General features: G+C 35.7%; 1 protein-coding gene across 2 annotated transcripts in view; it reads left to right on the top strand.

Annotated features, from left to right (window-relative positions):
• TACR3 (tachykinin receptor 3) overlaps positions 1-15112 on the top strand; it is a 36902-nt gene that overhangs the window by 19909 nt on the left and 1881 nt on the right. For both annotated transcript variants that reach the window (XM_054203175.1, XM_054203176.1), the window contains one exon: positions 13931-14127. In XM_054203175.1, coding sequence (XP_054059150.1) covers positions 13931-14127 — 197 coding nt within the window. The remainder of the gene's footprint in view (positions 1-13930; positions 14128-15112) is intronic.

Here is a 15112-nt window from a genome sequence, read left to right as displayed (position 1 = left end):
TGCCTTTACATAGTTTTTTTTAAGAGGGCAAATTGCTAGCCTTTCTTAAGGAAGCAAAATACAGTTTGACTGATATTATCACTACTATTGCCTTGTAATACATATTCAAAGATTATTTTGAATGTGAATGGAGAGAAAATGATGAAAAGTCATCATGGAAAAGTAACCAATATGTTTTGCATATTTGCCCCAAGATGAAATTACTGGACTAATTTCCAGAAACGCTGAAAGTGTTTCAAAAGATCAGCATTTTACTCTTTAACATTAACCATAACCATCCAACATTACCATCACTGTCTTTGCCGTGCATGTTGTCACTTATCCAAAAGTGTATTTTCAAAGTTACGAAATCACCTTTCCTACACAACATAAGCAGAAAAAGATTTCACTGGTCAATTAACCATGCTATTATCAAAACTGCCTTTTCAGCCAGTGCAAAAAAGGAAGCAGATATTGAGTGGCGGGTGTCCGGAGTCTGATTGTAAAGACAAACTGATGAATTACCTTCTGTAACAGACACAGTTTGCAAAAGCAAGTGTGGAAAGAAAATTATTAAAAGCTAACTTGGAGAACCAGGAGATCCCAGAACTTCAGCACCTGTTATAATGACTAAGTAAAATCAATCTCTTATGTCATAAAATCTAAAGGGCGCTGAAGGGAAAAGCTGTCTTCTACTACATGCTATGAAGGTTCCAACGAAATCCCTCAAATACTTTAAAACCAGCACCTCTTTAGAACTCTAAATATATGCAAGAGACAAGAAGTAGCATCCTTAATTAAAGGATTTTAAATGTGAGAGTACTGGAATTCATGCCTTCAATACATGCAACAATGGGATTAAATTATGTGCAGATATATTATAACTGCATCAGTGACCTTATTGGCAGAGCTCCATGACAGCTTTTCAATTCCACTGCTGTGCTCTCCAGCAGGATGTATGAAATAACTGCTGTTTGTAAAGATGAATCATAATTGGTCAATCATGGAGATGAACTAATAGACTGGAGTCCAAATAAAGCTATCACTCAGCCTGACTTTCATAACAGAGCTATTGCTTTTCCTTTGTTAAGACGAAGAAATCATCTGTTTTTCTTGCTATTTAGCAAGCTAGCTATCTAGACATATGGAAAGTCTTTTCTGGCTGCACTTATAATGATGAATGAGAAATATAAAATAGCTGACTGCATGTTTCATATTATGCAATGACACAGTGCAAAGGAAGTTTATTAGGATTGTTTGAAATAGTATTTAATGTCAAGAAGGTAGTGAACAGCTCATAGAAGACCTTTTAAAGAAACCATATGTGCCAAGAAAAGACTTGAAGCTTTAGAAAATTGTTAGTAGTTTGATAGATAGTCTCATCACTTCATACATGTGACTATGCAATGCACCCTGAATCCTTCTGAAAGCAACATCAAAGAATGCAAAGAATTTTACAGTATGCACTAGAGGCTGGGCAACACAAAGTCATACTTAGTATCTTAAAGGGTCAAAGACTGGAAATTTTTGAAATTCAAGACTGCATGAGACTACTACGACTACTACATTTTTTTTTTTCTTTGACAGATCAAATGTCTCAGGGACTGACCCATTTAAATTTGCCTGACATCAGTCTTTTGAATTTATGAACATCCACCACATGTGGGAACTTTACAGCCATTACCTCTTCTTAGAGCTCCTGGTATGAGACTGACTGATGTTGAGCTCAACATCATTTCGTTTCCTGCAATTCCCATTTTCACAAGACAGAATTATAATTTCAATACTGTCATACGTAACTGAAGTTTATATAGGCAGCTTATACTGTTAATATCGGTTTTATTAGGCCAAAGGATTCTTTATATACAATGCAAATAATTAGAGACTCAGATGTTGTCTCTACACTGCTTCTTCTATCTAACCTTCTGTTCTGATTCCTCTTCCAACTTTACTTAACCTGTAAGAGGGCATAATCATGTACTGAAAATAACATCAATCAGTTCCTGTTGTCTTTGTCAAGACGTAGTTCTGATGCAACTTTCCTCTGAAAAAAATAGTTTTTCTCTCAATAGAAGATGACATTGCCTTGTCCCAATAGGAAGAATACATAAGAACAGAAAATACTCTCCTTAACTTTTATATTTTGTCTTTACAATCCCCTTTACCTCTATTAACTTTATGATAATGTGTCACTGTGCAGCTTTTTCAGCAATTTTTATGATTCCTCCATACTTATGCCTCTGCCTGTATTCTTTCCTTCACCTAACACAGCTTGAGGTGTCATCTCAACTTCTCACTGCAATGAAGATTGACTAAAAGCCTCATTGTTCCAATATCACAATTGTTTTGCAAATTTGCATGTAAAAACAGCTTACTAGTTACTCGCAGCATTACAGGAAGCACTAGAGAGATGGTCAAGTTTACCAGCCTAAATTTCCTAAATAAGGAAATTTTCAAAGTTTTCCATATATATTTTGACAGCAAAAGTAGACATCCCATATCAATTTACAGTCAAATGCATCTATTTAATCAGTTAATACAGTATATACAACAGAGTGGAGGAGAAAACAAAAAAGTAGAAAACTTAAGATTTCCATCTGAAAAGAAAACAATATTCAAAATGATGTGAGGCTGTAGGAATAATGATGTCATAAGAACCACTTTTGAATATGAATTTGAAATATTACGTAGTGTGAGAAGCCAAATCAAGTAAGAAGGCAGGACACAATTTTCCAAGTCAGGGTCAAAACAGTTACATGAAAATTCAAAAATCACTTAACATTAAGGTGTGAAAAGCTTTTACTAAATAAACAGAAATATTCAGTTGAAGTCTTAAAGGACTACAAGTAAATATTACAAAAAGGCATCCTAACAATTTTAAACAATTTTCTGAAATACTTACATGAAATATTTCCCCTCTTTCACAGACTACAGAAGTAAGCAACAGGCCAGAATCCGAACAAATGGTGTCTGTAAGAACTACTACGTGAACGCTTCATACACAGCCACTCACACGTATTTCTCTAGTTTGTTCTTTTTTTTTCCTTCATGGATTTAGAGAAAGTCCAAAGAAGGGCAACTAAAATGATCAAAGGTCTTATGAAGAGACTTAAATGGCCTGGACTTCTCAGTTTGGAGAGAAGGAGGCCAAGGAATGAGGTGATCAAGGTTTTCAGAGTCATGAAGCTGGTAGATAAAGTGACTGAAGAACTGTTGGCCACCAAATCTTGAAATACAAGAACTAACAGGAGAGCAGTTTCAAGCAGGTAGAAGAGAAAGTACTTTAAGAGATGGAATTTTAGAGTTGTTAAAGAGCTTCTGAGACTCTCCTGCCAGATGTTATGGCCTGAGAAGGTTCAGAAAGAGATTAGGCAAATTATCAGACAATAAATTCATAAATAGATACTGAAAGGATGAAGCAGGGATGCACCCTTCTGTAAGATAATTTGGGATGCTGGGAGAGTATTAGGAAAATGGCCAGGTTCATGAGATCTCCCTAAACAGCACCTCCTATTATTCTGTCACAGAATTGTCTTATGTCCTTGTGTTCCTTTTTTACACAGCAGTACACATATAAAAATATAGTTCAGCATATTATTCCTGACTTCTGACTTTCAGCGCAACTGAAAAGGCAGATTTTCCTTTTTTCTTTTTTTTTACCACACATAACTACATGACATGAAATCATGTTTATATACATTTTATACCACATTGCACAAAATAAGAAAAGCTCTAGTTAGAAATAATGATACTTTTGCTGGGATTAAACAGTAGCTGAGCAGTTCAGGATGAAAGAAAGAAGCTGAATTGTTTCACTCTGGAGTAGTTTATTAAGAGGCATAATTTGTTAAATTAAAAAGGAAAAAAAAGGCAAGAGAGTCAAAGCCCAAAACATTACAGTGTAGCATCAAAGGTCGTGGAACACTGAATTAATTATAAGCACCCACAAAGACTGACACAGATTTGGAAAAACTAGACTATACTCATAATATATATCTTATTAATCAAAAATAGCTGATGAGAGTATTACACTATGAACTCACATGTCATACGGTAAGTAATTCTGAAATCAAAGATCCTTATTATTAACAATCAACTACTAAGTCTAGACAGGCGGACTAGTTAGATACTGGCCCATTCATAGAACCTCATGTGAAAGTTTGCATTCTGCCATATAAACAAAGTGTTTTGACACTCTGGGTCCAAGGACTTGTCTTGCACGTGACTTCCTATTTTCTGCCAACACCATCTTGAAGCCCCACTTTTATCCTAGACATTTGGTTCAGACTTCTTCAAGGTTGGAAAACAATTGCTACCCCGAGGGACTGCACGAAGATAGGGTAACTTTAATATCTTCCCAGTTATTTAAGCAATCCATCTTCTAGTTTTTCCCAGCATGAGGATCAGCTTTCCAATCTCCAATAACTTTTATGTTATATTCCATTTATTCCATATATTCCAATGGCATAAGGGAGTTAAACAGTTTAATATAGCAGAAAGTCACTATAACTTCATTATTCTAAATTCCATTAAAAGCACCAGCTGCAATCAACTACTGTACACAGCTTTGTACTACAGACTTCAAGGGATAGTCCACATCTTCACAGCTGACACTCTAGTCTATACTGAATCATCACTTATGATTGTTTTTTAAAAGTCAGACAGTAATAGCCACTGAATTTTTTGGCCTTTATTTACATAATGGTCTACCAAGGCTGCACATGTGTCTAAACAGTCACTTCTCCATGTTATGTATGCAAAGAGAACCAAATGCTGGAGCACACAGATACAGGAGAAAGGCATCTTAGTTACAGCTCATCCAAATCGGCCATGCAACAGCAGACCATGTAAGAGACTTATATTGCCATTGTGCCTTTCCCACTACTTACTTATTCATGGGGCATGAATGTTTCCACCTTGTAGATTCATTGTGCTTGTGCTTCACGGATAGAAATGTCTTTGCTTACATACTGACTGAGTGCCCACTCCAGAACTGTGCAAACATACACAAAGGGGGCACGTGCGCTTCCCCCCTGGGAAAGTACCCCTTCCCTTTGGTTGATTTTACGTTTCTGAGAGTGATAAGTGAAACAACCCACCCATTCTGTCATGGGGTAATGAGGTGCAGAAATTCGATTTGTTGTGAATAATACATACCCCCTGCCAAAAATTGGTGCCTGTTTAATTTTTTGGTCCATCAGTAATCCTCTTCTCTAAATGGGCCTATTATTTGACTTTGCAGAGATTAAAAATGAAAATAAAACGAAGAAAAAAAGATAGGGGTACGCTAGAACAGAAACAACAGACAAGAGGAAGCTGGAGAATTAAACACTATTTTAAGAACAGGTGGTCTCACATAGCTAACAGACAGCTTATATTGTGTGCATGTCTATATTGCTTGACTATCTGAAATTTCATACAGGTCCACTTAAATTATTATTTATCTGAAATGCTGATGCATTATGAGCACCTTGTTGGCAAAAGCTTTGACACGGTGGAAAACCACAGCTGTATTTCAGTGCAGCCACTCATAAATTCAGCAGGCATGGTTCAGCACATTCAAAAAGCAAGAAGACTAAGCAATATCAGGTTGAAGGACAATTTACCCCAGCTAGCACCAGTTCTGTACATTCCACTGCTTTGTTGTCAGCCAACAACCAAATGAAAAAAAGGGATGCTTTTTAATGATTCCAGTCCTTACATGGAAGTATCTGCTGATTTATTCCTTAAATAGTTGAAGTTGTGACAAAAATAACCCCAAAAGCGGCAGCTTGTTATGCCCATACAATGTCTGTCCTCTACATGAAATACAATGAATGGAAACAAAAGTTTATGAAATTATTAGCTCAGAGCATCTCTTTGTTTTCCCTATCATAAAACTAGTCTAACTTCATGATTTCATACTTTTAAGTCAATCTCCTCTGAGCTTAGACTCACCTAGTCATACATCTTAGACTTTGTGAAACTACTCTAGAAATGAAATCCATTTGAAGATTTTCATATCAATGAGAGAAGGCAAGTTTTAAAGGTAATTTTTATCTGTCGTTATGTTTGACGTTGTCACATTTCTTGCTTAAAGTAAAGAAAGAACAAGGAAGAAGGAATTCTCATGAGCTTTTAAAGGCTTCTCCAAAAGCAAAATTGTCCCTCGTTTGCCAGACATCTGAAGATGTTGAACTGTGTCCAGAGCTTTCTCCACTTATTCCCTTGGTGTCAGTTTGTCTCTTTCAATATTAAAATGTTAAAAGATAACAGGAGAGGAACCAGCCTCACGGCCCAAGACCTGTCATCACAGACAAACCTAACAGAATTCCTCCAACATCATCTTAAATCTTCATCTTAAACCCATTTTGCCTCTGGACCTCTACATCTAATGGGAGGTGTTCTAAAAATCTCACCACTCCCAGAGCTCCAGTTTCCAGGCTAAATTTATTTATGGACAGGTCTATTTATGCCATTATTTTCTGTTAGCTTAATTAATTACTTATTATCCCTCACTGGTGACACCTCTACAGATGTTTTTATAACCATATCCTCTCTCAGCCTTTATTTACATTCAGTACATAAATTAAACAAGTGTTTCTGGTCTTCTTTTATATACCAACATCTGTATGCAACAAGTGACCAAAACGAGACAAGGAATGCCAGCAATGAAGTCTCACCATGGTCTTGCATACTGGTAATAACACTTTCCTCTCTCCACTGAAAATGTCTCATCTGGAACATATCTCACATTTATTCCTTTCATTAAACTGATGGCCCGGTCATGCTGTAATGAATCAATACATCTCTCTCTTCCTCATTTGTTCACAACAACTGATTCCACAACTCAAAACATAACATTTTATTAGTCCTTAATTCAGCAAATCCCAGAATTTTTCCGAGTACGATCCGACCTATGGAAGAACAACGTTTTTGTCTCTGAATGTGTCTCATCTAATCTGCAAAGTTATCACAGTATATATACTAAATTGCAACTATATGTATAGCTCTGTATATAGAGAGATAGATAAGAGAGAGCTCATAGGAAGCCCTTTCATCATTGAGTCCCTGTAGGGAAGTTGTGAGCTTTCAGTCTGTTGAGCTTTCTGGAATAGTGCTCAGCACTTGTATGGTGAAAAGTCCAGGAAACCTGATACAGACCAGCCATTTTGGAGGACTGCAAGAGCTGTATATCCAGCAGAGCAGAACCACAGCTCCAGTATTGCACTTGTACACTTTTACATTCATTACATGTTGCTATTCATGTAAAAAAAAAACCAACCAAAACCATAATTTCAGCTCATCTTTTTCTGAGTTAAAGCAGAGGCTATGTGACTATTTCCTTAAGATTTAGCATGAGAGACCTCACTAAACTCCTGTCACTGCAAAAACTTACAAAGGGGAAACCAGATGAAACAGGCCAGAGACATCACACATGGTGGCAGAAGCTGAACTGCAGAGAACCTACAATATTCCAAATGTGCTTTTTAGAAGCAGGTGAAAATTATCACCTACACACACAGGGGTATTTGCTATCTCTATTGATACTTTCACCTAACAAATTTAATCCTTTAACTCAAGTACTTCATACTTTAGAATTTTCTGGACAGCAACACTGTAAATGACCTATTCAAAGCCCCTTTATGTCATTATTCATCTGCTGGGGTGGATAGAAAGAGTTTCTTTGATTTCTACAGGCTTTGGATAGGGTTTTCTAGGAAACAGTTTCAGCCACCCTGACATGGGTCAGCTTATACCTTATTCCACAGGAGTATCCAACCACTGCAATAATGATCAGTGTGTTGACCGTTATGGCCAAGTAGTGTGGATACTTTAACATTTGAAATAATGCTAAAAAGTCTGTACAAAAGCAGAAATAGCAGATGCTGTCAGGACAATGACACTCCTGATACGTTTTAGCAAGAATAACTGACCAGAGCATATACCGCCTTTTTACTGACCAAATATTTCCAAAATATTTTATATGAGGGTTACAAGTCTACTTCTCCTAATAAATTCATAACCTTGTACAGTCATTTGTGGAATAACAAAAATAAACTAAGTGTATCAGATGCAAAATATAAACCACAAGCATCACTAACATTAACAGTTTCCTTTCAACTGAATTTAAATTAAAATAGACTGGGGGACATTAAGTTGTTGGGTTTTTTTCTTAGGTAGTAATAAACACTTTTGCTTCAACCTTTGAAAGGGAAGATGTTACTACCATTGCATTTGCATAATTGTGATGGCAATAAAAGAATAGCTGTAACTGTGTTTTTTTCTGAACAGAATTTTGCCATGCATTTTAAAAAAGTACAATCCAGGAATAATTCATTTCATCTTCAGGCAACACAATTTTACTGCTATCAACAGAAAAGAGAAGCAAGATGTTTTCAAACTATGTATTAAATAATCTGCATTCTTTCCCATGACGTTCTTGCGCCAAAATTATAGAGAAATACCATAAACATTAAAATGGTTTATATATATATAAAAAAATCACTTATTTAATTCCCCTAAGTGAATAACCTGAAAATAAAAGAATGCAAAAGACTGTAGGCTTTCCATATGAAATTAGAGCCTGTGCTCCTATTTTGAAGACAACCAAAGGTATCCATCTCATTTTAGGTTCAAGAGGGCAGTTTTCATTGAGACGAGCCCACATAAATCAAACCACGTGTAGGGATATTTTTGCATAATTCAGTGGCATAATTCATCATAGCCTTATTTGTTTATTGCCTATTCAATATAAGGTCTGGTTTCCAAGAGAGAAAATTCACATGTGACAGTCCCTCTTAAGTCTTATATGGAAAATTCAAGTGAGTCTTAAAACACTGGCAAGGTTCTGGGAGAGCCTTCAATGAGGATTAAAGGTCCCAGAACATTTTCAGAATTGTGGCAGAAAGTAGATTTAAGAACCAACTACTCCTATTGGCAAAACAAAAGAAGATATGATTATTTTGTTCCCCCTACATCAAATCTCATCTCTGCTTGGAAGCATGGAAGTGAAGTGTGCCCCATCACTCATTCCAGGTCAGGAAGGAAACCACTGTAAAATATGTGATGGTGTGAATTTTAAGTACAAAAGCTCTAGATCAGCTTTTTCACTTTTTTCAGAACTAGATCTCAGAACCATATCCAGTAATGCCGATCCCACAACAGCCACTTGGAGTAATTTTCTAAAGAACATAAATTTCTTATGCTACTCCATGCTGAAGACCAAGGCAATAATACAAGGCCACCTACCTTTATTTGTCATCTAGTTTGAGCAGCAGAGATTAACACATTGTCTAATATCTAACAATCCCTTGTGAGAAATCGAGGTATCTCTTTTAGATAAAGTAACATAAGACTTGTGACAACTTTTCCTCCCCATCCCCAATCAGATGCTTGTAAAATCATGTCTTCTCAAGGAAAAAAGACTAAGCAAAGGATTTACCCCTTTTCTTCAATGAAACAGACAGTTCTTGACATCTCGAGAAAGCCTCAAAGTCACTGTCAAAACTATGTTCCATGCAACATTGGAAAAGCAACATTTAAAAATGCAGTACCTAGACCTCATGAAAAATGCCAGAATTGCTTTGATTTGGGGGGGACCCCACATTTTAGCATTTGTAAGACAGCAATCTGATTCAAAGCTACTTCATACTAGAATAGAATATCTTTTTCAACTTTACAGCTTAAAAAACAAAATAAGCAATTGTGAATTCTGTCTGCAGCAAGGGATTATGCAAACTGAAATGAAAAGTAGTTTATTTCAAGCAATTGAGAAAAAAATGGATGGAAAGTATAAGTCAGAAGAATGAAATGATTTATCAAGCACTGGAATTGACAAGTACCTTACCTGACTGAAAAACTTCTAAGCTCTCCGATTCTTTCTCTTTCTAAACAGGCATCTCTTCATCTCTTAAGAATCTATCCTTTCTATGGGCTAAAAGACACAGAAGATACCTGAACTTGTCAAAATTATATGAAAACCCACAGCACTTGTTATCTCAGAAATCAGTCCTATCTCTGTACTAATATCAGGAGTGTTATCTTTGAATCCTAATTCTCTTGCAGAAGATAGATAGTTTACTCCAACTAAGTGTTGTGGAGGAGCAAAAGCCATAATGGTGTTCCCTTCTCTCTGGTGCTTAGTTCACAAGTGCCACATATGTCCCCGGGATTGGGAACTGGGTTTACTGATGGCATCCTAACACGCTGGGAGAAATGCTTTGTGCAATGTTAGTTTGGTATTTTACTTCCTCCAAAAAAGCACAGAGAAGAAAGAGAAACACATTATGACTCTCAGAGATTATCTGTGAACTGCATTTAAGTTGTATTCATGGACAAATAACATCCATGAGTGGGTAAACAAAGACATTCTTACACTGTATGTGTTCTTAAAGCATTTGCCCTGCTTCTCATTTACATCTGCATAGCACCTACGAATAAAAGTTCTGAAACTAATGAAGTTATAGTGTGTGATATCAGTGCAAATGAAATCAGAAACCAAATTCCTGACCTTGCAGAAGCAGCACTATCAAAGATGACTCAGAATTCCAATAAGGAGCTGCAGAGCAGATTGAAAAAGAAATGATTCCGTGGACTAAGTCTTAGACATTGATGGCAAATCAATGCCTTGCAATATGAATTGCTATAACCCCCTAGCAGCAACTGAGTCTCTCAGAAAAGTATATTTAACTCCTAATCTTTCAAGAGCTGTTCTCAATGCTACATCTAAATCAGGCTCATTTTTCTAGCTATTTTTCATGCAAAATAAAACCAGGAGGGAAAAGAAATGTGTTTGCTGCTCTTTCCAAGTGTAGCAGTCTGTTAGCTCCTTTTCACTTTTACTGCTTCAAATGTTTCACAACAAAGGCAAACCTGCCAACTCCAATTCCAATGAACTTACGTGTGTTTTGTTCTTTTAAATACACGTTTTCCCATTACATGCCATTCATTAACAAAAGACTGCTTCTTACTCAGAAAGGAAGGATTTAAAGGAATGGACAAGACTACAAAGCACATGAATTAACTTTTTTTGTAGACATAGTTTTTCTCAGACAAAGGCAGAAGCACAACAATATCAGCAGAACATGTTGATCAACATGGATGACATGTTTTATGACAACATCATATTCCAAATCTAGCCTAAAGGTAGTACAACTCATTTTAATAAAAGTCCTGGAACAGAAAAAGACCCCTTTCTTCTGGTCATGCTGCCCACAATACTCCAAGAGAGATTGAACAGAACTCCAGGGAAAACAGTGCCACTGGGACACAAGTTGGTGATGTTCACTGCAGCCACACATTGTGGAAAGCTCTGTGGTGAAATGGTGGCAGGAACAGAGCTAGACATTAAGCACAACTGAATTCAGTAATTTTCTGGTTTGGTTGCTTTAGAAATGTTTTCTAATGCACAAGAGCAAACCCTTATTAATGAATTCTATGCAATACAGAGCAGAGGAGAAAGCAATTGCAAAATAATATTATCTCAAAAAAATAAAGCAGAACAGGCATATTAAAAAGAAACAAAAGAACTTTGTATGTCAGAGCCACATGTCTAAGCACTCCAAAATAATCCAAAAAGACCAAAGGGATGGAGAAGAACCGCAGCCATAAACTGTAAGACACAGCCTTGCACACTGTGCATGCCTGTCTCTGAAAGAGTAAAGGAGATTGGGAATAATCTCCCTTCTTTTCAACTACCTCTTATTCTTCTTTTCCTCCATTTCTGCCAACACATAGTCATTCTTAGCTGATGAAACAAGGACAGAAAAGTGCTTTTTGATTTGTCTCATAAATTCTGTGGTTGACTTCAAATTCAACTGTAACTGCCCTGTGTTTCAAACAGTTTTATGCCACACAGACTTGCAAATCTCACTTATCTTCTTAGGTAATATGTCAATGAGTGCATTGTACTACATAAATACTCAAAAGAACGGTAACTTAACCTTGACTTTTCTTAAACATCCGTTTTTGCTGGAAAAATTAGCACCTTTTTTGTTCCAGGAAAAAACACTGTACCTGTTAATAAAGAAACCCCATTGCACGTCTCCCCCTAAACATACACATATCGGTATGTTACCATTCACTTCAGTGAAACTCAGACTGATACAGCCTTATCTGACAGAAAAATGAAACTTTAAATTTTTAGGTAATTTGTTATTTATGAAAAACAGATGAAAACCTGAATGATTAAGAACGTACTGTGCTTCACTGTCTGTCATTCCAGTGATTTGTTACTTCACAAATTAAATCAAACACTAATTTCCACCTAAAACCATAATTTGTTTGTAGTCTAGTTTAAATACTTACTTCAGAAATTTCTGCTTTCATGATGATGATGATTTAATATTTAATCATAGATTTCCAGACAGCAACAAGAAAGTTTTATGCCGATTTCACTGTTTTTAAATATGAGTGTTTTGTTTTAAAAAAAAAAAAGAGTAACCTTGCAGGAAAAAACGTGATTTTCTGTGGGTGATTTGGTATTTTTCATTTCAAAACTTTAAAAAAAGTTAAAATGTTTAAAATAAGAATCAAATTGCCTGAAATTCTGACAAAAAAAAAATTAGGTGAGTATTTTATTTGGGTCATAGAGTAAATAGTTATTTTATTTCTGTTATTTTATAGTAGTTATTTTTAAATAGTTATTTTTATTTCTGTTTCCCTGAAGAAAACCTGAAACCCTATATTTAGGTTAAATCAAAATTTAATAACTCATTTTGCATTAATTTTTGAGCGCAACAATTGAAATCAAAAAGTTATTATTTGTACAGCCTGTGAAGGTTTACTAACTTCAGGAGGCCTTTAAGTAGACTCTGGAAGCACTGCTTGCCTTTCCCTTCAACAGAACACAGAAAACTGGCCAATAAAAATTTAAATGTTAGAAAAAAGAGAAACAATTTTCTTCGGAAAATGTTGTTAACACGATTTAGTATGTCAAACTGGCAACCTGCACTCATACTGTGGTTTCTAGCAGCTCTGGGGCATGAGTGACACAGTGTTCCACCAAATTAAACTACATTTATTGCTGGAAAGTTGTACTGTTTCAGTTCTCAACCCTGATCTTCCTTCTGCAATGATTTATAGTTAACTGATGAAAAGTGCTTTAGGAGAACCAAATATTAATAGTGCTGTTATACGTGTGGACAAAACTATAAACAGTAGGAAATGGCACCACGTACAGAAGAATGAAAGGTACTGTTGTTAGCAATCCCTATTATTCCTCAGTATTCACAGCTGAAGTGAACAAGAGACTTCCCAATACAGATCTATCCTGTCTGGTTTCATTTTGCCTACAAATAGAAAGTCTGTTGTGTAAACGTGTAACATATTGTGTTGAAAATGATAGCTGGGCTAGTATTTGGCATAGCTGAAGAGGGAAAGACAGGAGCGAAAATTTTACATGACTCACGACTTTTCTTCTTGTGTTTCAAGTACAAAACAGAGCTCCTCTTCATTTGTGCTTAATGGAAACTACGGTAGGTAACAGATGTTACGATGCCTGCACAAAACAACAAATAATGATCACCAGCCAAGGAAATTGTTAGCCTCTGAAATTAAACAGGATACTGTAGTTTCTCATTTCCTACAACCTGGTGTTTATTCAAATCACATCTAATAACTGGGGACAAGGAATATACTTGCAGACCACAACAGATACCTGGGTCAATAAAGGCCAAAATGAAGTGTCCAAATAAAACACACTGTAACTTTATTCCATGATTAGGGGTACAGAAAAAAAACTTTATTCTATGATTAGGGGTACAGAAAAAAAGTAATATTTTAGAGATAGTCAAATATAAACCAGCAAATATATTACTTGGAAGAATCAATGCAAATAAAGTTAGAGAAGATTTAACTAACTTTAATAATCAAGAAAATTATTAATGGATGTTGAAATGCTAGTCCAAATAATTAAAAAGAAAAAGGCTAATGCATATTATAAAATAACATTATTGCTTCCTTCTTTCAGGTGGTAAAAATGATGATTGTGGTTGTGCTGACATTTGCCATCTGCTGGCTGCCTTACCACATTTACTTCATAGTTACTGGGATCTATCAACAATTAAATCGGTGGAAATACATTCAGCAAATCTACTTGGCCAGCTTTTGGCTTGCCATGAGCTCTACAATGTACAATCCCATTATCTACTGCTGTCTTAACAAGAGGTAAGAGCTGGTTATGGAACAGTTAGCATGCATAACTTCAATGAGAATATAAATGGTTTAAATGGGATAAAAGACAAAGAATTTTCACTTGAATGGTTTTCAAATAGTGGGAAAGAAAATAAAACCGGAAAAAACCTTCCTTTAGGTTTGTACTTGAAATGAATCCCAAAAAAACAAATATGCACTTCCAGTAAATACTTTGGTCTACTTAAAGTTTCAGAGCAAAATCCAGTATTCAGAAGCCAACCACTCCCATTTCTATATGCGAAACTTAAAATCTATAGCAGTTCAATAGCTTTGGCTTGCAAAACATTAAAACAAAGAAGTAAAGACAATCATTAGTGGTATACAATGCAATCTGTATGTTCACTAACTAAATGTAACCACAAATCTGTTTTTCAGTGCTGGAAGGGTATAGTATAAAATGTGATTTACTGTGTATTTTATACCTCACAATTAGACTTCTACTAAGCTCTGAGGTCTGTAACAGGCTAATAAAACAAATATTTATATTCTCGTTACTCAATACCAAATTACAGTACTGTTTGATAGCAACGCATTATGCTCTGAATTTCAAAGGCACTGCACGTGTTAAATTTGGTGAGATTTTACGGATATTTGACAGTTTGAGACTACTGGATTGCAGAATGAACTCATGTTTTTTCATTTCAGCTTATAGGACCAGGATCTAAACAAACATCATCCTGGCCATCCTATTTTTCAGTATTTTTTCTAGTATTACTGGATAAAGACCACCAAGAACAATGAATTAGTTCACAAACTCAGTCGGTATGAATCAGTATTGAATAAGTAATCTTAAATATTATTTGAAATCACTTTTAAATGAGCAGCCAGTGTCAAATTTAAGTGATGACAAGCTTTATACCAATTTTGTTAAATATTTATAAAACCCCACTAAAGATCACACAATATCTGTCAAAAGGAGTCTAATTGAAAATGATGTGATGAAATCCTGCCAAGTTTT

The sequence above is a fragment of the Rissa tridactyla genome, chromosome 5 (genome assembly GCF_028500815.1).
Source record: "Rissa tridactyla isolate bRisTri1 chromosome 5, bRisTri1.patW.cur.20221130, whole genome shotgun sequence".
Classification (NCBI taxonomy): domain Eukaryota; kingdom Metazoa; phylum Chordata; class Aves; order Charadriiformes; family Laridae; genus Rissa; species Rissa tridactyla.
The sequence above is the reverse complement of the archived record's forward strand: the minus strand, read 5'-3'. Positions and strand labels throughout refer to the sequence as shown.